The sequence below is a fragment of the Phoenix dactylifera genome, chromosome 5 (genome assembly GCF_051530095.1).
Source record: "Phoenix dactylifera cultivar Ajwa chromosome 5, Ajwa_hap1_PhDact_Kaust_v1.1, whole genome shotgun sequence".
Taxonomy (NCBI): domain Eukaryota; kingdom Viridiplantae; phylum Streptophyta; class Magnoliopsida; order Arecales; family Arecaceae; genus Phoenix; species Phoenix dactylifera.
In genome coordinates, this window is record NC_143194.1 from 11,242,501 (window position 1) to 11,262,137 (window position 19,637).

At 40.1% G+C, this 19,637-nt stretch overlaps 1 protein-coding gene and 1 long non-coding RNA gene across 2 annotated transcripts; both read right to left on the reverse strand.

Annotated features, from left to right (window-relative positions):
• Window positions 1–1,704: 1,704 nt before the first annotated feature.
• Window positions 1,705–3,932, reverse strand: LOC148714916 (uncharacterized). Its single transcript, XM_089923503.1, has 6 exons — window positions 3,840–3,932; window positions 2,830–2,920; window positions 2,506–2,750; window positions 2,186–2,389; window positions 1,991–2,083; window positions 1,705–1,901 (listed from the first exon to the last, which is right to left on the reverse strand). Exons 1-6 carry the CDS (start codon window positions 3,930–3,932, stop codon window positions 1,731–1,733), a joined length of 897 nt encoding a protein of 298 aa, XP_089779629.1. The 3' UTR covers window positions 1,705–1,730.
• Window positions 3,933–15,427: 11,495 nt separating this feature from the next.
• On the reverse strand, window positions 15,428–19,295 carry LOC149753458 (uncharacterized). The gene is made up of 3 exons (XR_016413138.1): window positions 18,834–19,295; window positions 17,965–18,124; window positions 15,428–15,918 (listed from the first exon to the last, which is right to left on the reverse strand). It is a non-coding gene; the product is annotated as an uncharacterized LOC149753458 (long non-coding RNA).
• Between the last annotated feature and the right edge of the window lie 342 nt (window positions 19,296–19,637).

The window sequence follows — 19,637 nt, forward strand, 5'->3', positions numbered from 1 at the left end:
ATACTCAAAAGCATTACTGAGAGATGAAAGATCATATGCTCTTCAATTGAGAGTTGGTGAAGTATATTCAAGATCAATCAAAACCAACCGACTGAGTCAAGCTCTATTTATAACTTTGTATTTATTGTTTAGGAGCTATACTTTATTAAGTTTACACATTACTTTGTATACTATATTGTGATAAGTTTCGGGACTGAAACTTGAGAAAAGGTCCATCCAAATCGTGAACTGGATTGTGTAGGCTCGGTGCTAGTTTTGGTTGATTACTTGTGAAAATCAATTGGGTTGATTGTGAGTCCGAGTAAAATAATCGGGCTGTAATTCTAAAAAAATTATAGTGAAAATTCTCAAGAAGGGTATCTTGGAGAGTGGATGTAGCTGCAAAGTTAGCACCGAATTACTATAAATTTTGTGTTTGTGTTGCTTGATTTGTTTGTATTAATTTTCTATATATTTGCCTATTAGTTAATTGCTGCAATTAATTTTCACTTATCAAGTTATTATTTTGCTGCATTATATTTAAGTTTTCAAAAAGCCCAATTCACCCCCTCTTGGCACTACAAAAGAAAGGATATCTTCCGACGCTTTTTTTGGTCTCTATCGACGCTTTTAAGCATCGGCGCACTTCCAGCCCACGCTCCCCAAAGCGTGGGTCAGACGTCGGGCAGGTGGGCGTGGGTCTGGTTTAGGCCGACGCGTCAAAAAAGCGTCGTCGCTCTATGCCGACGCTTTTAAGCGTCGTTCATCTTCCAGAAACCCGACGCTTAAAAGCGTCGGCGTACTACGACCAACACTTCACACGGTAGTTACTGTTCGACTATGCCAACGCTTAAAAGCGTCAGCTTATGCTCCTAGACCGACGCTATAAAGCGTCGGTAAAGGCGTGAAAGATTGCTTGGTATTTCCGACGCTAGATAGCATCGGCAATAGCCTTTTTTTAAAAAAATAAAATTTGTAAAAGCAATTTTTAATACTCTGTATACATTAATTCCTAACAAAACACATACACTAAATTACATAGATAACAAAATACATATCACAAACAAGAACTTTTCATTCAAAATATTCATATTATCATATTTGATTACATTGTACTTCAAAAACATTCTAAAAACATCCATCTTAAATTCCTAAGTACACAATCTACGATGTATCAAGAGTCGACGGCATCATCATCTCTACGAGTAGATGAAGTATCAGCAACCTACAAAAAAAAAAATACTTTAGAAACTAAAAATACGAAAGTCATCACGCTCATACAAGAATACATTATAATTATATAAAATATTCAAATATATTTAGTTATGTACCGGAGGAGCAAATCTCTGCAAAAAAGATGAAATATGGTCAAGCTGATCCTGCAAAGATTGTATCTTCAACTCTTGGCTCTGCTTCAACTCCGCCATATCAGTCATATGACTTTGCCTCATCTCCTCTATCCTTGTCTCATATGACTGCTTTATCTATGCCATCTCTGTCTTCAAACTACAAACCTCTGCAGTGCTAGTACCTTGTCTGGCATCTTGAGTATATCGGCTCACTGCAGACAGCTGAGTGGGGGTAACTCCGATACCGTAACCCCTCACGCGACCATAACGTTCTGGGCCCATCAATTCGGCATAGACCCGAGCCTCGACGCGACTGGCCGCGTCGGATGATGATGACTCTCCGACGCGCTCTGAAATAAGATTTATAGCTCTTTCCTATATCTCTCTCAAAAAAATAAACAGTCACATTAATAATTTAAAAGAAGTAAAATTAATAAAAAAATTATGATCAAATAAAAAATGAATACATACAACTATATCTCTCGACTCGTCCCGGACAAAGCTGCCATCTCGGTGAGTGTGGGTCATCTTATAAAACTCTACCTCACCAGGCTCCCTTCCATGCTCTACTATCTACACATACGGAAACTATATTGGCAAACTATATATCATGATACGTGCTATATGTTAGTAGAGTTTCAAATAGTTTCAAAAGAACTTACGAATTCATTTCTACGTCTCGCATAACTCTTCGAGCCTGAAGTATGAGGAACTGCTTGAGATGCTCGTGCAGCTCTACCAATATTAGAATATGTCTGCCAAAATAAAAGCACACAGTATAATATGATTCAATGTATATATTTGCAATCTATATTAATAATAAAGATAATAGAAGATATTGAAACAATATACGTGACCTGTCCTCTTTCAGAAAACCAGTAGTGAACAAGCTCCCTCCACTGCTGAGGGTATACATCAGGAGGAGTCACACGAGCAACCTCCTCCTCTGTCATACCCTCGCGCTTGAAGTCCGTCTTCAATTTTGCTTTATATTCTTTCCATTTGCGGTTGAGGGACTTTAGCACCCAATCATGGCTCTCTGGAGGGAGTACAAACTTACCCTACAACAAGGTACAGAATGTTATAATAATATTAAACCTCTAAAATAAAATTATGGTACTAAGCAAATTAACATACAGAAGGTGTCGAATTAAAAAGAATAAATTCAATTCATTACCTGTATAAGTCTAAGAAGCTCAACCTTATACGAAGGAAGCATGTCATTCCACTTCGTATAGTTGAGCGGACACAGCTGACCCTTGCGTGCAACCGATCCTAAAAAGCTTGATAGAAGACTTCCAGCTCTATTGATGGGCTGCCCCAATTCGTTGCATCGGATGATGATCTTCTCACCCGGAGGAAGCTTCCACACATCCTTTGCTTGAGTGGGTCCCCGTCTCGTCCTCACCGTCCCTTGTCCATCTATTATAATTAAATAAAATATGTCATAAAAAGTTGAAGACAAATATGAACATAAAATATGAACTTTAAATCGAATTACCCTGGATTCGGAGCTCATCCTCCGGGCAATCAGCAGGAGGCTCGCGCTGAGATCCTAACTCGTGCTGCTGATGCTCACATGGCTGCTGGGACTGTAGGGACTGATCAAAAGTAGATCCCACCTGAGAATGCTGGAACTCCACATATCTAAATCGTCTCCCTCGGAGCATATTGTTACCTGGTATGCACAAAAAAGAATCAATATTTGGTTAAATGATAAATTTATACTAAATAAAGTTCCATTGCCATGGAGGCATCATCATCTTGCTAGAAATTTTAATGCTTTCATGGTCGTAAACATATTACTGCATGGTTGTAAGACTTGAAAAGAATGACATCAACTTTTGGTTGTTAGACTTTAGGAGGGTAAAGGGTGTGACTTCATCCTTTAATTATGTGGTCCAAAAATCCTGAATAGGGCTGCTACCTTCGTGGCTCTCTTGTACAAACAAAGGTAATGGAGACTCTCATGAATGACGTCACTAAAGATATTACCTCCTATGAAAGTTCTAGTCCTCATCAGCATATTTCCCACAATCTGTGAGGAGTACCAAGCTGCAAAGGAGATATGCCAGCTATATAATTGCTAAAATATGGACAACTAAAGTAAGTGTTAGTGACATGAGTCTACTGCAAACTCAAATTGGACACGACATGCTACATTATAGATATTCTTTTTGCTCTGAAAGAGACCACCAAGCTCAATTAATTGACACCACAGTTGGAGAGCATACAGAAATGATATCTGTATTCAAGATGAAGGATATATGTAAATGCAAGTGGGCAGCACATACTATGCTATTTTAGATTTCCGGAAAGAGAGAAAGGGGCATTTTAGCTAGCCTAGTTAACTACTTTACCTGGATTAGTCCAAGGTACTAGCATTGTACATGTATGTCAAATACTATCAATTGTTCCATGGAACGAATCTTGATTTTGTAAAATAAAGAGAGAACACATCTCAGACTTGTCCCAACAAAATGCATAAGAATCCAAAAGCTTCTTACATACTGTTGCTGCTTCTATCCCAATAGACATCAATATCTTGAAAGCATACCATGCATAAGAAAATCTAGGGACATAGCTATAACACATAGACGACATCTAGATATGGTCCATGTGGATTTAAATTCTAACAGATCACTTATATGTATAATGCATACATCATTTTGTGTTAATTGTGGCCTTCCCTAGACCCTGGTATAGTTAACTGTAGATGTTTCCATAGATTTAGACATGACCTATCTCCTAATTAGTGGAGAATTGCATTAGCACTTCCAGCACTATTATCAACTCAAAAATTGATATACATCCACAAATTTGTCCAAAGCATAGTTGTTTAGTCAGATCCTATCTTACAAATTCAGGTTATTTGACAATGCATGCTAGCAAACAAAAACTCAGCATCCAGCCAGCATAAAAGACAAGTTTAATCCAATTCGCTATTTGAAAGTTTTAGTCCAATCTCTATTAGCTTATCATTTAAACATAATGAGCATTTACATGTTTAACTGCCCATATCCAATTAGGTAGGCTTTGGCTACCTACCAGATATATCAGTCACAGTGCTCAAGTCAACATTCACATTATCATATAGAGTACGAGATGCATACACACGAAATGAATCTTATAAGGTAATAAACATTTCAAATCTCAAAGTATTGGAAGAAATAATTTTTACCCCTTGACCATCGGCAAAATGAATTTAGGTTCATTAAGAGGACTGGCAGAAGCATAAAAACATCCTCAAGCAAAAGGATGAGCTTTGTTTAATGGAAGCATTTATTGTATTCAAGTAAGCAATGAAGATGCACTTCTTCCCATTCGCAACCTTAAATACTTTCTGTCCATATGACCTAATAATGCTCCTTTGTGCTAATATGAACAGTAAAGCTTTTATGCTAGTATGAATAGTAACAATGCTGTTAATGGTGAAAAACATTGACATGTTAACAAATATGTACAAGGATGAGATTTAACTTATCCAATTGTGGTCAACAACCACAAAAATGCACTCAACACCTTCTGTATAAAATATAGCATAGCCCTCGATTTGCTGTCGTAGTTACCACTGTGTGACAAAATAAAAATGCCGATGCACATAAATACCACAAATTGCAAAAGCATTAATGTTAGTCATACTAAGTTTCATAACAAAAGCAACTTAATAGTCCTCTCTGGAAAAGAAAATCAGGGCCAGTTGCCACATATACTGCAAAAGGTGGAATAAAAAATACAACAAAAAAAAAAATTATATGACCCCACTGGAGCAGAATCTAGTACAAACTACAGCATTAAGAGTACTAAAATTGTCACTTCATAGCTGCACAGGAAGATCCTCTAAATTCAACAAAGAGCTCTGCAAGCACTTAGCTAACATATGTTTCCTTTTCCCATATATTATTATTTTTCTGTAGAGATTATGAGGACCAAGACATGCACTGAGAACAGATATGCTTGAAACCATTCTATTATCAACTAACATATATATTGCAAGATAGGTATAGTCAAATTGCACTGAGAACAGATATGCTTAAAACCATTCTAATATGGATGTCCAATCCTTTCTCAAATAACAAAATTTAAATCCAACAGAAAGAACAATACAAGAGCATAATGCATTACCTCGTTGCTTCAGGTCGGTCGGTCGACGCGGGTCTCCGGACAGGAGGGATACCGCTCGATCGAGTCTTGAGGCCTGCTCGGACGGCGCCGAAGAGGAGGGAGGAGGAGATCCTCGGGCGGAGGCGAAGCTAGAGAATCAGTTAAAAAAGGAAAAAATACCCACGAAAACACGAACAAGAGGAGGTGGAGAAGGAGTAGAACAAGCGAGAAGGAGAGAGAGGAGGGAGGAGAAGAAAACTACCTAGGGCGGAGCGGGTTGGGGTCGGTCGGTCGACGCCGGAGAGGAGGGAGGAGGAGAGGAGGTAGGAGTCGGACGATCCGCACCGGAGAGGAGGAAGATGGGGGCTAAGGCAGCGCCGGAGAGGAGGAAGACGAAGGCCGCTGGGTTCGGTGGCTTCAGCGCTGGAGAGGAGGAGAAAGAGGGGGCTCGGGAGTAGCTAGGGCAAGCATGCAGGCTCGGGGTCGGCCGCCTGGTTTTAAGGGGCCTTCGGCGACGCTTATAAGCGTCGTTTTAGCGTTTCGATTAACCACGCTTATACGCGTTGTGTTAGGCCAACAACAACGACGCTTTAAAGCGTCGTTTGGCCTCAGTCTACGACGACGCTTTTAAGCGTCGTCTAATCCTTCAAATTGCCGACGCTCACTAAAAGCGTCGGCAAAATTTAGCGCGGAGAAGAATTTACCGACGCTTTTTCCTAGCGTCGGCATTTAAGCGTCGGCGTTTCCCCCTTTTACTGTAGTGTGGGTTGCATTATAGAATTCGTAGCAAGATTCTATCTAATTCCATCACTTGACTTAAACGAGCTAACTCGAGTTCAACTGATTTAACCCGATATACTAACCCAATCGAGTTCTTGCCAAATTACCCATCCATTCTACCTGTACTTTTATACCAATTAATGATTTTAGGGTCCAATTGACTTCGCTAAGACTAATTTGATTAATTTCTACATGTCTAAGTTGATTGGAGCTGACTTGGTTCACTTTGGAGCCTAATTCGATAATCTTTGAAAATAAGTCATGTGAGATTAGATGGGTCTCAAAATTGAACCTTTACCTTTCCTTAGAACCCAATGTCCCAATTAAAATTTCACATTTTTTTAGTCATATCTGCCATCACTAACAAAAATTATCTAGAAAAACCATAGATATACCCCAAAAATACTCAAAATATGATATTTTTAAGCTCTAACTAACTTTCTCTCCTAAACTTAAAGTAATGGAAGATTTCCTAGCCATTAGATCCAAGAGAGAGCATCTCATCCTTTGAATCGAACTTTTATCTATGGCTCTTTCCTTAAGCCAATTTTGGGATGCTACTTGGAAATATCTCTGTCATTTTCCAATACAAAAAAATTCAAACTTCCTCATTGATTCCTCTCTAGTCCAACTATAAATATCCCTTGAAGGAGAGAATGGGATCATTTCCATCTTTATAATTTCCACTCTATTGATTCCTTCCAACTTCGTCTTAGCTATTTTTGTCACGCCCCCGCTTGCGCGGGGCACGTAAGGCACCCAGTGCCCACATGGGGGCCACATGAGGGGGGAAACACGAGGCTCTCCTGCCAGATATTGTCCGGTTTCGGAGCTTCACGCAAGCGTCCTTCACCCCTTTCCGGTTTTGTTTTCCTTCCAAAACGCGTCTGCAGGATTTGGAGACACCCGCCTCATATGCCCAGGCTCTGAAACGAGTCTTTCCGATGTGGGACTATTGGGCCTCACACCCTTCCCACAATCTATACTGTTTCAATTTTATGAATAATGTTATGACAGTAGTAAATGAAAGTATTTATTTTTGTTATGAAATTTTAAGTGGCTTCGTGTTATTGTGTGCATAAGATTGCAAAAGCATGGCCGTGTCATGATCTGGATTTGGGGCGTAACATTTAGTGGTATCAAAGCCGAGGACAGCTCTTGTCCGATGGTGGGAAGGGTGTGAGGCCCAATAGACCCATATTGGAAAGACTCGTTCCAAAGCCTGAGCATATGAGGCAGGTGTCTCTAAATTCTGCAGACGTTGTTGGAAATTGTATCCTAATAGTCAATCATCAGCATATTGATGATTGAATTTTGTTAATGAATTGATAAATTAATAAAGTGTTATTTGGTATTACTCATCATTTTACATCTTCAAATGAACTCTTATATGATGAAGTCCTTAGGACTTATTAATGATAAAGAAGGATTTATCTTCGAGTCCTTAAACCAGTTCGCGACCAAATGATATGTTTTTACTAGGATGACAGTATTATCGAGATTAGGTCATTGTGTGACATATACGTTGGTTGTCCTCTTAACCAAGGAGTGTAGAGACACTGGTATGCCACACAGGTAAAGTGTAGGAGTACATTTCATTGAACGTGACCAATTCCGGAACGCTCTACTGTCAAAAGATATTCCGAGTGGATATGGGTATAAATTTGGCCCTCTGACCTGAGACCGCAACCTGTGACTAGCAAGCAACTCATTGTACTTTGGTACCGGACTATCTGAATTTCTAATTCAGTGACGGAAGGTCACTGGGTGCAGTCAAGTACTTGCGTAGTCAGTTGTGAGTCGAGATGGAATTGACCCCTCTTGGAAACAGGAGATAATGTCTTGTAATTAATTTAGCAAAACCTTGGCCAGGGTAATCACAGTGAGGAGTTACGGGATATCTAAAGTTAATCACATAATGGATGTACTAATTATAGGGTTGACAGTGAGCTCTAAGTCATCCTGGCATTAGGAGTCAAAGGAATTGAATCATACAGTAACTATAGTTCAGGGTTCCAGAATATTTGCTTCACATATATTCGCCCTATCTGGACGTCAGGTACCGTTGCTAGATGGTCATATCGATTAGTGTAGGAAGTCGTTCCTATACTACCGGCTTAGGTTCGAACCTATGAGGTCACACGCATAGAACATTCCTGATTGATCAAGAAGGCTGATGAATGATTAAGAATCATTCAGGGGTAATTTGGTCAATTCGATTGGTAAATTATCTTATAAAATAATTAAAATAATTATTGAAGGATTAATTAATAATTAGTTTGCTAATGAACTTAATTGGATTGAGTAATTAGACTAAGGATGAGCCAAATTGAATTAGATTCAATTCTGGGCTCAATCAGGATTTTTGACCTGATTGGATTAGGTCTAAATCAAGAGGATTTAGGTTGACCAAATTAAATTAGATTAAATTTGTGTTTAATTAGGGATTGACCTAATTGGATTAGGTTCAACCCATGATAATTGGATCATTCTAATTGTTAGGATTTAATTAAATTAAATGGGTTTGATCTGAAACTGTTCGGATCTTGAAATCCACTTGTCACATATCCATGCATGGCGCCATAAATTGATTTTTAATATGATTAAAAATTAATTTAATTTATTTAATGGTGCCATGGGACACTTGGCAACATCATGGACCTCTTTCATCATCAGATGGGGTGACATGGAGAGATAAATTCATGAAAAGAATTGGATAAGATCAAATTCTCTCTCTTCATGGTATATGTCATCCTTATCTTTATTTCACTTCTAATTAAGGTTGAATTTCGAATTTAATCACTACAAAATCACCACGTGACCCTCTAATCTGATTAGGGGCATGGAAATTTCGAAATTGAAAGAGGAAAGTGGCAACGTGATGAATGGTTTAGATTAGATCAAGCTTCATCATGTAATGGCGTATGAACTTGAATTTTGAATTCAAAATTCAAAACCCCACAAAATCCTTCTTAAATATGGGATGGTTGGCATGAAGTTAGAGGGGATAGCAACATTAAAAGGACCTCCATCAGCTGGTGGTCGAATTCAAGGAAAAAAGAGAGAAAAAGAAAAGAAAAAAGGAAAAAGAAAAGAGAGGAACCCTAGTTCATGCATGGAAAAATTCTGCATTCAATCTAGCCGATTTCTTCCTCTTCTAAGTCCATCAAGCCATTAGTATTAAGGGTCCCTGATCATAAGAGTCTTTAGATTAGATTTAAGTCCTCTTCAATCCCTCTAAACCTTTCCTCCAAGTTCTTTCAAGAAGGCGGATCAAAAGTTGATAGCGTTGGGAAGATTAAATTTCAGCCTCAAGAAATTCTGCGCAAGCTAACACTTCCGTAGGATTAGATCTCTTCAGGAACTTCGCGTGTACTTCTCGTAGAGGCCATTCATGTGCGTGGCTGCGAAGTCAAGGATCAGATCCACAACTTTCATCCATCATAAAAGGTTGTTGCCCAGATAGACAACCTGTCAGGATCAAGCGCTACCATTACACCAAAACCGACCGGTGTTAGTGAAGGCGCAACTCTATTTCCTTAAACCCCACCAAAGGCAGCGCCACGAGTCGACTCCGACCAAGGCCTCGCCCAACCCCGGAATCCGACCTGGCCTCGCCATGGGTTCAGGGACCCTCGGTATGACCCACCTACTAACCAGGCCATCGCCGTTGGCAGGCGGCAGGACATGCTGACAGTGATCCTCCCTGTGCTGCTCAGGGACCCCGCGGGTATGGCCCGCACAGCGGCCGAGTATGTCCAACATTCCCCCCCCCCAAACGCGATGCCTGGGTTTCGAACTCGAGACCTTTGGCTCTGATACCAATTGTCAGGATCAAGCGCTACCATTACACCAAAACCGACCGGTGTTAGTGAAGGCGCAACTCTATTTCCTTAAACCCCACCAAAGGCAGCGCCATGAGTCGACTCCGACCAAGGCCTCGCCCAACCCCGGACTCCGACCTGGCCTCGCCATGGGTTCAGGGACCCTCGGTATGACCCACCTACTAACCATGCTATCGCCGTTGGCAGGCGGCAGGACATGCTGACAGTGATCCTCCCTGTGCTGCTCAGGGACCCCGCAGGTATGGCCCGCACAGCGGCCGAGTATGTCCAACACAACCCAAGAGGGGGGGGTGAATTGGGTTTTTAAAATAATTATTGCAATTAAATGGTTTGTGAATAACTAATTAATACTTTTTGCAAGTTGATTAATTAGATACTATGTGCAGTGAATGAAATGAAAGTAAGAGACAACAAAGAAATCACAAACACAATGATTTTATAGTGGTTCGGAGCTAACCCTTGCTCCTACGTCCACTCCCCAAGCCTCACTTGGAAATTCACTATAACCCCTCGGATTACAGCCGGTTGTTTTACAAGCTCACAACCTAACTTGTTGTTTTACGAGATCACAACGAACTCGGTCGGTTTTCCCAGGCTCACCAACTAGAACCACCCGATTGTTTTTCCGGGATCACAATCAAATCCTTACACGTTGGTTTCAACCTAGGCTCACCAACAAACCTTTACACCCTTGATTCAATCCCCTGATTGAATCAAGTAAGGACCAAATGGATTGAAAAACAAACAGAAAAATACAGCTTCTAAACAAGCAGATATTCAGCGATATAAATAAGAGAGAAGTTAAGAGCCCTCAAACAAATTTATGAAGATGTAGAGGAGGGCTTCTCGAACTCTGGGTCTCCTCTTGAATGTCTTTAAGACTTGAAGGCTGAAGGAGACTTCTTTAATGCTGGAAAGAGTTGGTTGAATGGAGTTAATGGCCCTCTTCCTTCTTTTCCTTTGAAATCCTTTGGTAGATGAAGATTTCTTGTTTTTTCTGAATGGAATGTCGCTTTTCTACCTTGCTACAGTTCTCTGTGGCTATTTAAGCCATTCCCTACGGAAACTAGCCGTTAGACATAATCTTCTAGCCGTTCTGTACATTCTGCACATCCTGACAATGTTTTCGTTGGGATCGGAGTCGACTCGCGCGATCTGGAGTCGACTCGGCTGCAGCAGGAGTCGACTCATGCTTTTCTGGAGTCAGCTTGGCAACTGTTCCGGATTTGAATTAAAGTGCTCTTCTCGACTGGGAGTCGACTCGACTTAACCCGGAGTCGACTTCCCAAAGTCTGGAGCTGACCTGGCACTTTTGGAGACGACTCGATGTAAGGAATCCAGGGATGCATTCTTCAAGTTTGCTCACTCGAGTCGACTCGGAAATTCTGGGAGTCAACTCGGTGCTCAGAGTCCGAACTCCCGATCTTCTGTCTTTTGACTCGTGCCGTCCTGGAGTCGACTCGAACTGTTTCGGAGTCGACTCGGCTCTCAGTATCCAAAAAGCAGTCTTCTGTCTTTTTGAGGTAGCGCTGCCTTGGAGTCGACTCGCCTCGCAGAGACGAAAATATTGTCTTCTGTCTTTTTGGGGTCGCGCTGTCTTGGAGTCGACTCGGACTTTGCGGGAGTCGACTCGGCTCTCAGTGTCCGAAAGTTGCTCTCTGACTTTTGCCTTGTATGACACTGGGAGTCGACTCTCGCTTCCTTTGGAGTCGACCTGCCAACCATCGGAGTCGACTCGAGTTCCTCAGGAGTCGATTCGGCTCTCAGGGTCCAAAATAACTTCTCTGTCTTTCTGTCTGTAACTCCCTGGAGTCGACTCGTACTACCCTGGAGTCGACTCGGCAGTATTGGAGTCGACTCGCGTTCTTCAGGAGTCGACTCGTTGACAGATTTTGAGTTGGATCTTTCTGTTCGTCTGTCTGTTCTCAGTCGGAGTCGACTCGTAATGTACAGGAGTCGACTCGAGCCTGTGCCAGTGCCTCTGATACGCTTGGAGTCGACTCGTAATCTCCTGGAGTCGACTCGAGTCTCAGACTTTGGTTCAAATTGACTTCTTAACTTATCCAAAATGTCTTGAACCAAATCTAGAGACACTTAACCATAAATTTACAAGAATTTCACTGAAACACTAGATTAAATTCATTAGTAAACATAAGATATACTCAAATGCTTTGAGCTCATCAAAATCAAATAGGGTTATAATCAATCACTCCACAATCTCCCACTTTTTGATGATGACAAAACATTGAATATATGTAAAGTGAATTGCTCAACAAACAAGGAGATTTATAGTAAAATTTTAAAATGAATTCAAGTGTCTAGTTATTTTAATTTATCCAAAACTGAAAGGTGTGAAACAGTAAATTTTGATGTTAAAGCTCCCCCTTTCATTTGGAATTATATAAGCCTTCATGTCATGCAATCAATTGTTTGGCTTATATATATTTAATGAGTTTGCTTTCTTAAAAATTCAGATTCTCCCCCTCAACACATGCATTCAACTTTGTTTTGATTCTCTGAAATTTCTTTTAGTGTATTGAAGCTTTTGAACTTAAATTTTCGATTTTTAGAGGGAAAATCTGCCAATTTGTTCTTGAGTATGATTCAACTAATCTCCGAATATCCCTTGAATAGATTTTGGAGATTACTCCGTTTGGAGCCCCAACAGAGTGATAATGAGCCTCGAGGTATTGAATCCACTTAGAGCAAATTATTGTGTGTTTTAAAAGTTTGCTTTTTATTGATTTTCATTGATTCCCTTTACATGTCTATTCAATATATGTTCTCTCCCTTTTTGTCATCATAGCAAAAAGGAAGAAAGCTCATCACACAAGCAATTAGAGATTAAATTTGCAAGGTATTGAAGAAAATTGTCTACTCATTGTATTGATTGTATATGTAGGTACACTTGTAGATACAAAGAGTAAAGCATTAAGTACATGTCAAAATGAAAAAGCAAGCTAGGGCTTCTTTGAGGAGGATGTGGCTCCCTTGCTCAGTCTTGATTGTTCCATAAGTAGACTGACCCCATCTGTGACGTTCCCTAGCTGCGTGATGATCGTCGAGGTGGCCCTACTGTGGATCGAGGAGAGCTCAGTCAGACTCGCCTGGAGTGTGTCCAACTTGGCGATCAACACATTCGCCAGACGCTCGGCCCCCTGACTCTGGCTGCCCAAGTCGTGTCGGATGTCATCTCGCATCTTTCTTGTGTTGCTTGTGACATCACTCATATTTGAGAACTGGGCTTGTATAAGGCTCCTGACGTTGTAAATCTCTTCCCTCAGATGAGCCGTCATCTCGGTCATGGCTGACAATGAGGGAACTAATGCAGAAGAGGAGGCAGTGGCTGGACCTCGGAGCTCCCTCAGTAGGTCGTCCCGAAGATCCCGTACGATCTCCTGCCGCAACTCCCGGAGCTGCTCAGGAGAGATCCGGACCTCCATCGGCTGAGTGGGTGGTGCTGAAGAGGAGGGTCCGGCTGAGGTGGATGGTGCTGAGGTGGAGGGATAGGTGGGAAGGTCAGAATCATGATCAGGACAGGGGGAGTGTCGAGTGGTAGGTGTGGAAGAGGATGATTTCCTGACCCAGACTCCCTCTACCTTATCAAATCCCATCCTGTGAAGGGTTCCCTTACCCATGCGATCTGTGTATCGCAGTGCGCGAGAGGGTTCCCCCTCAGGAATGGGGATCTCGGACTCCCTAAAAATCAGGGTATACATCCCATATGGAAGGGTGAGCCTAGGTTTGTCTAGTGGCTCACATAGGTATTTGTAGATCAGCTTAGAAAAGTTAATTGGGATATCTTGGAGAATGTAATACATGAGGGCTAGGTCCCTCTCGGATACAAAGTCAAAGCGGCCGGTCTTAGGAAACAGGGTCCTAGAAATAATACTCAAGAGGAGCCGCATTTCAACTGAAAGCTGACTAGCGGACACCTCATCTAGTGGGGACTGGGGTGGACTCCCTAATATGGCCGTAAGGGCCTCAGTCCTATCGGCCGGGTGAGTGGGAAACACCCCTACTTGGGGAAGATGAAGGATTTGGGCAATAAAATTCTCTGAAATAAATAAAGGGACACCCGCTACGGTTCCCTGTATCCCACCATGAACTCTAGACACTGTCCCATAAAACTTCCTAACTAGCCCTGGGTAAGTGGGGAGATCTAGGGAGCAAAAGAACTCTAGTCCTTGGGCCTTCAACCTATGCCCTATAGTGAAGCCTTCCCGGGAGAGATAGTCGAAGTTGACATATCTCCCGGTGGAGACCGCCTTCCCGGCGCACGGACGCGAGGGAACCGGCCTCGGCAGGGAAGGAACCGGAGGTTGTGGCCTCACGGGATCATTCCGAGCCTTTGACCGTCGCTCGGTGCCGCTCGCGGGTTGGGGCCTCTTCCGGCTCGGGACAACTACCTTACGAGGCATACTAGACCTAGAGAGGGGGAAAACCCTAATGGTCCGAAGAAGCTCGACGGAAAAACCCTAATGGAAGTCGAAGATGAGATTGGAGACGGCTCTAGGGTTTGTGAACAGTGGAGGCGGTGAATAGAAGTGTTGATTAAACGCTTCGATTAGGGTTAAAACATCGAATTTTCGACCGCGAGTCGACTCCAGTAAGTCGCGAGTCGACTCGAACTCGAGTCGACTCCAAAATATGCGCGAGTCGACTCCCCCTATGTTGCCATCGACCTCGAGTCGACTCCCATCTGTGTGCGAGTCGACTCCCCCTATGTTGCCATCGACCTCGAGTCGACTCCTATCTGTGTGCGAGTCGACTCCCCCTCATGAGCCGACTCTGAAACTTATCCGAGTCGACTCGAACTCTGGCATTCACCTAAAAATCATGTTATTATCGTGCCAAACAAGGGATAATCACTAAGTTTATGATCTGATTTGATGATCATAGATGATAAACTCTATCTTTAACACAAGCTAATCATCAAAATCACTGAACTAGAGGAGAACATCACTAGGATGGATCAATCACTCCTAATCCTCTCCTAAGCACACTAAATCGCTCTTCACTCAAGGGTTTTGTGAAGATGTCAGCTAGTTGATCATCAGTGCAAATAAATTGAAGTGTAACATCACCATTCAGTACATGATCTCTTATGAAGTGATGTCTTATTTCAATGTGTTTGGTTCTTGAGTGCTGAATTGGATTCTTAGTTAAGTTAATAGCACTTGTGTTGTCACAATTAATGGGAATTTTATCTTGTTTAATTTCATAATCTTTCAGTTGTTGTTTGATCCACATGATTTGAGCACAATAACTCCCGGCAGCAACATATTCAGCTTCAGCAGTAGATAATGCAACCGAGTTTTATTTCTTGCTGAACCATGAGATTAAGTTTTCTCCTAAGAATTGACATGACCCGCTGGTGCTTTTTCTATCAAGTTTACAACCAGCAAAGTCTGAATCTGTGTATCCTATTAAGTTCAGACTAGATTCTTTAGAATACCATAAACCTATATTTTTTGTTCCTATTAGGTATTTAAAGATTCTCTTGACTGCAATTAGATGAGATTCCTTAGGATTAGACTGATATCTAGCACACATGCATACACTAAACATGATATCAGGTCTACTTGCAGTGAGATATAATAAAGATCCTATCATACCTCTATACATCTTTTGATCTACAGATTTACCTGATTCATCTTGGTCTAGTTTGCATGATGAGCTTATGGGTGTGCTGATTGACTTGTTTTCCTTCATATCAAACTTCTTAAGCATCTCCTTGATGTATTTAGCTTGATTGATGAAGATCCCTTCTTCAGATTGTTTGATTTGAAGCCCGAGGAAATAGTTCAGCTCTCTCATCATGCTCATTTCAAACTCACTCTGCATCAAGTCAGCAAATTCTTCGCAGAGGCGATTGTTAGTAGCACCGAAAATAATATCATCAACATAAATCTGCACTACTAACATTTCTTTGTTTTTCTTCTTTAAAAACAGTGTTGTATCTACATTTTTCCTAGAGAACTCATGATCTAGTAGAAATTTGCTAAGTCTTTCATACCATGCTCTAGGTGCTTGTTTCAAACCATAAAGTGCTTTGTTCAATTTATACACATGATTAGGGTATTGATGATTTTCAAAACTAGGAGGTTGTTCTACATACACCTCCTTATTAATATACCCATTCAAAAATGCACTTTTTACATCCATTTGAAATAATTTGAAATTCTTAGAGCATGCAAATGCTAGTAACAGTCTAATTGCCTCAAGTCTAGCTACAGGAGCAAAGGTTTCATCAAAATCTATACCTTCTTCTTGATTATACCCCTTTGCTACTAGTCTAGCATTATTCCTAATTACAATTCCATTTTCATCAAGTTTATTTTTATATATCCATTTGGTACCTATAATTGAATATTCAGAGGGTCGTTCAACTAGGTTCCATACCTTATTTCTAGTAAATTGGTTTAGTTCTTCTTGCATTGCATTTATCCAATTTACATCTTTTTCAGCTTCTTCTATGTGTTTGGGTTCAAAATGTGAGACAAAAGCTAGATAGTTATTTAAGTTCCTAAGAGATGCTCTAGTCTTAACAGGTTGAGATGGATCATCTAAAATTAATTCCTTAGGATGCCCATGAGCATACCTCCAAGCCTTAGTCAGCCCATGATCCACAATAGCCTCTTGGCTTGATGATGCATTTCCAATTAATTTTTGTTCATCATCTTGTAATGTCATCTCATTAATCTTTTCTTCAAGAATTTCAGCATCATCATCAAGATCAACTCTCTTGCTAGAAGAGATATCACTAGAATCATCAAAAACAACATGTATAGATTCTTCTATAACTAGGGTTCTTTTATTAAAAACTCTATAGGCTTTACTAGTTGTAGAATACCCCAAAAATATACCTTCATCAGATTTAGAGTCAAATTTACCTAGATTGTCTTTTCCATTATTATGAACAAAACACCTACATCCAAAGACATGAAAATAGTTTACTTTTGGTTTTCTGTTTTTCCAAAGTTCATAAGGTGTTTTCTTTATAATAGGTCTCAATAAAACTCTATTTAATATATGACATGAGGTATTAATGGCTTCTCTCCAAAAGTACTTAGAGAGGTTACTTTCACATAGCATGGTTCTAGCCATTTTCTCTAGGGTTCTATTTTTCCTTTCTTCAACTCCATTTTGTTGTGGTGTCCTAGGTGCAGAAAAATTATGAGTTATTCCCTTTTTACTACAAAACTCATCAAATAAATGATTTTCAAATTCGGTTCCATGGTCACTTCTAATAGCTATGACTGAAGTATCTCTAGCATTTGTTACTTCCTTATGAAATTTCTTAAAAACTGAAAATGCTTGATCTTTATGAGCTAAGAACATGACCCAAGTATATCTAGAAAAGTCATCTACAATAACTAGACCATATTTATTTCCTCCTAGACTTGTGGTTCTAGTTGGTCCGAATAGATCCATGTGTAGTAGTTCTAGAGGTCTAGAGGTAGAGACACAATTTATGGATTTAAAGGAGTTCCTTGATTGTTTGCCATATTGACAAGCTTCACATATTTTATTCTTTTCAAACTTTAGTTTTGGCAAACCTATCACAGAATCTCTTTTAACTAGTTTTGATATTGTGTCCATACTTGCATGACCTAACTTACGGTGCCATAACCAACTAGCATCATTATCCTTAGTTTCATTAACAACTAAACATGGGTTATGTTTGGCAAGATCCTCAAGGTCTATTACATACACATTCCCACGTCTTATTCCTTTAAAAACTAAACTATTGTCATTTGAGTTGGTTATGATGCATAAGGATGGTTTGAACAAAATATCAAAACCTCTATCACACAATTGACTAATGCTAAGTAGATTATGCTTAAGACCATCAACATATCAAACATTATCAATAAAGATTGAAGGGATGATTTGTACTTTACCTATACCAATGATGTGACCTTGGTTATTGTCTCCAAAAGTCACAGCACCTCCCTTCTTAGCCTCAAGGGTGAAGAATTGGTCTTTGTCATCCGTCATGTGTCTTGAGCAGCCACTATCCAAGTACCAATAATTTTTGTCGACCTTGGCTGCAAGACACTCCTACACAAGCAAATCATACAATTTTAGGTACCCAAGTTTTCTTGGGTCCTTCATGGTTAGTAATGTTGATTCCTTTTGGAACCCAAACCCTTTTAATTTTTCTTTTAGTTTTTTCTATTCTATAATCATACACATTTGCTGTATGTCCTAATGTTCCACAGCAAAAACATGTTATTTTCTTAGATTTACTTTTTCCTGCTTTAACAAAGAAATTACTAAGGAGTTTTTGCTTATTTTTAGGTTTATACCCTAAACCAGCTCTATTGAACACAGCTCGTTGACTATTAAGTATCATTTCTAATTTTTCTGAGTTATATGTAAATTTTTCTACAAAAGGCTTGTACTTTTCAAGTTCTAGTGTCAATTTTTGTTTTTCTATTTTTAGTCCATTTAGGTCTTTTGTGAGACTCTCTTTTAAGATTTGTTTATTGTTTTTAAGTTCTAATATTTCTTTGGTCAGCCTTTCGTTATCTTTAATTAAGGTATTAGTCTTTTGAATTAAGATTTGGTTGCTTGTCTTAAGTTCTGAATTTTCTTTAATAATAACATCTTTATCCTTAACTAATGTATCATACTTATGGAGGTGAGTTTGGTTAGTTAGTTTCAATTTTTTGTTTTTAAGGTTTATTGTCTTATACTCGTCCATTAATTCATTGAAGGCATCATATAATTCATCGAAAGTAAAGTCTAAATGTGTTCCGGATGTTACCTCATTGTTGTTAGCCATAAAACATAGGTTGGCCTTTTCTTCTTGTTCCTCATCCGATGATGATGATGATGTGTCGGAGTCCGATAGGGTGGAGATGAGGACTTTCTTTTTCTTGTACTTGCTCCCCTTCTTTAGCAAAGGACACTCAGCTCTGAAGTGCCCCGGCTTCTACACACATAACATCCGATCCCCTCATTTTTCCTTTCCTTACCTTTATCCTTGTGATAGGAACTTGAGGGGCCTCTCCTTTGATGTGAGGACTTCTTCCGGTTGACGAATCTACGGAATTTTCTTACAAGGAGAGCCTCATCATCATCTCCCTCATTGTCTTCCTCTTCATTGCTACTGCTGCAAGACAAATCTTTGTTAGTAGAAACAGATTTAAGTGCTATTACCTTTTTCTTGTGAGAGGACTCTTCTTCATTGTGTTGTTTCATCGTTAGCTCATGCGTTATGAGGGATCCAAGTAGCTCCTCTAATGGCAACTTGTTTAAATCCTTGGCTTCTTGGATTGCAGTCACCTTGGCTTCCCATGACCTTGGTAGACAACGAAGAATCTTCCTGACAAGCTCACTGTTAGTATAATTTTTGCCAAGACTTTTTAGGCCATTGACAATGTCAGTAAATCTAGTGAACATGCAAGTGATTGTTTCATTAGAATCCATCTTAAATAATTCATACTTATGAACTAATATATTTATTTTGGATTCTTTTACTTGATTTGTGCCCTCGTGGGTCACTTCAAGTCTATCCCAAATCTCTTTTGCAGAAATGCAAGTAGAGACTCTATTGAATTCATTTCTA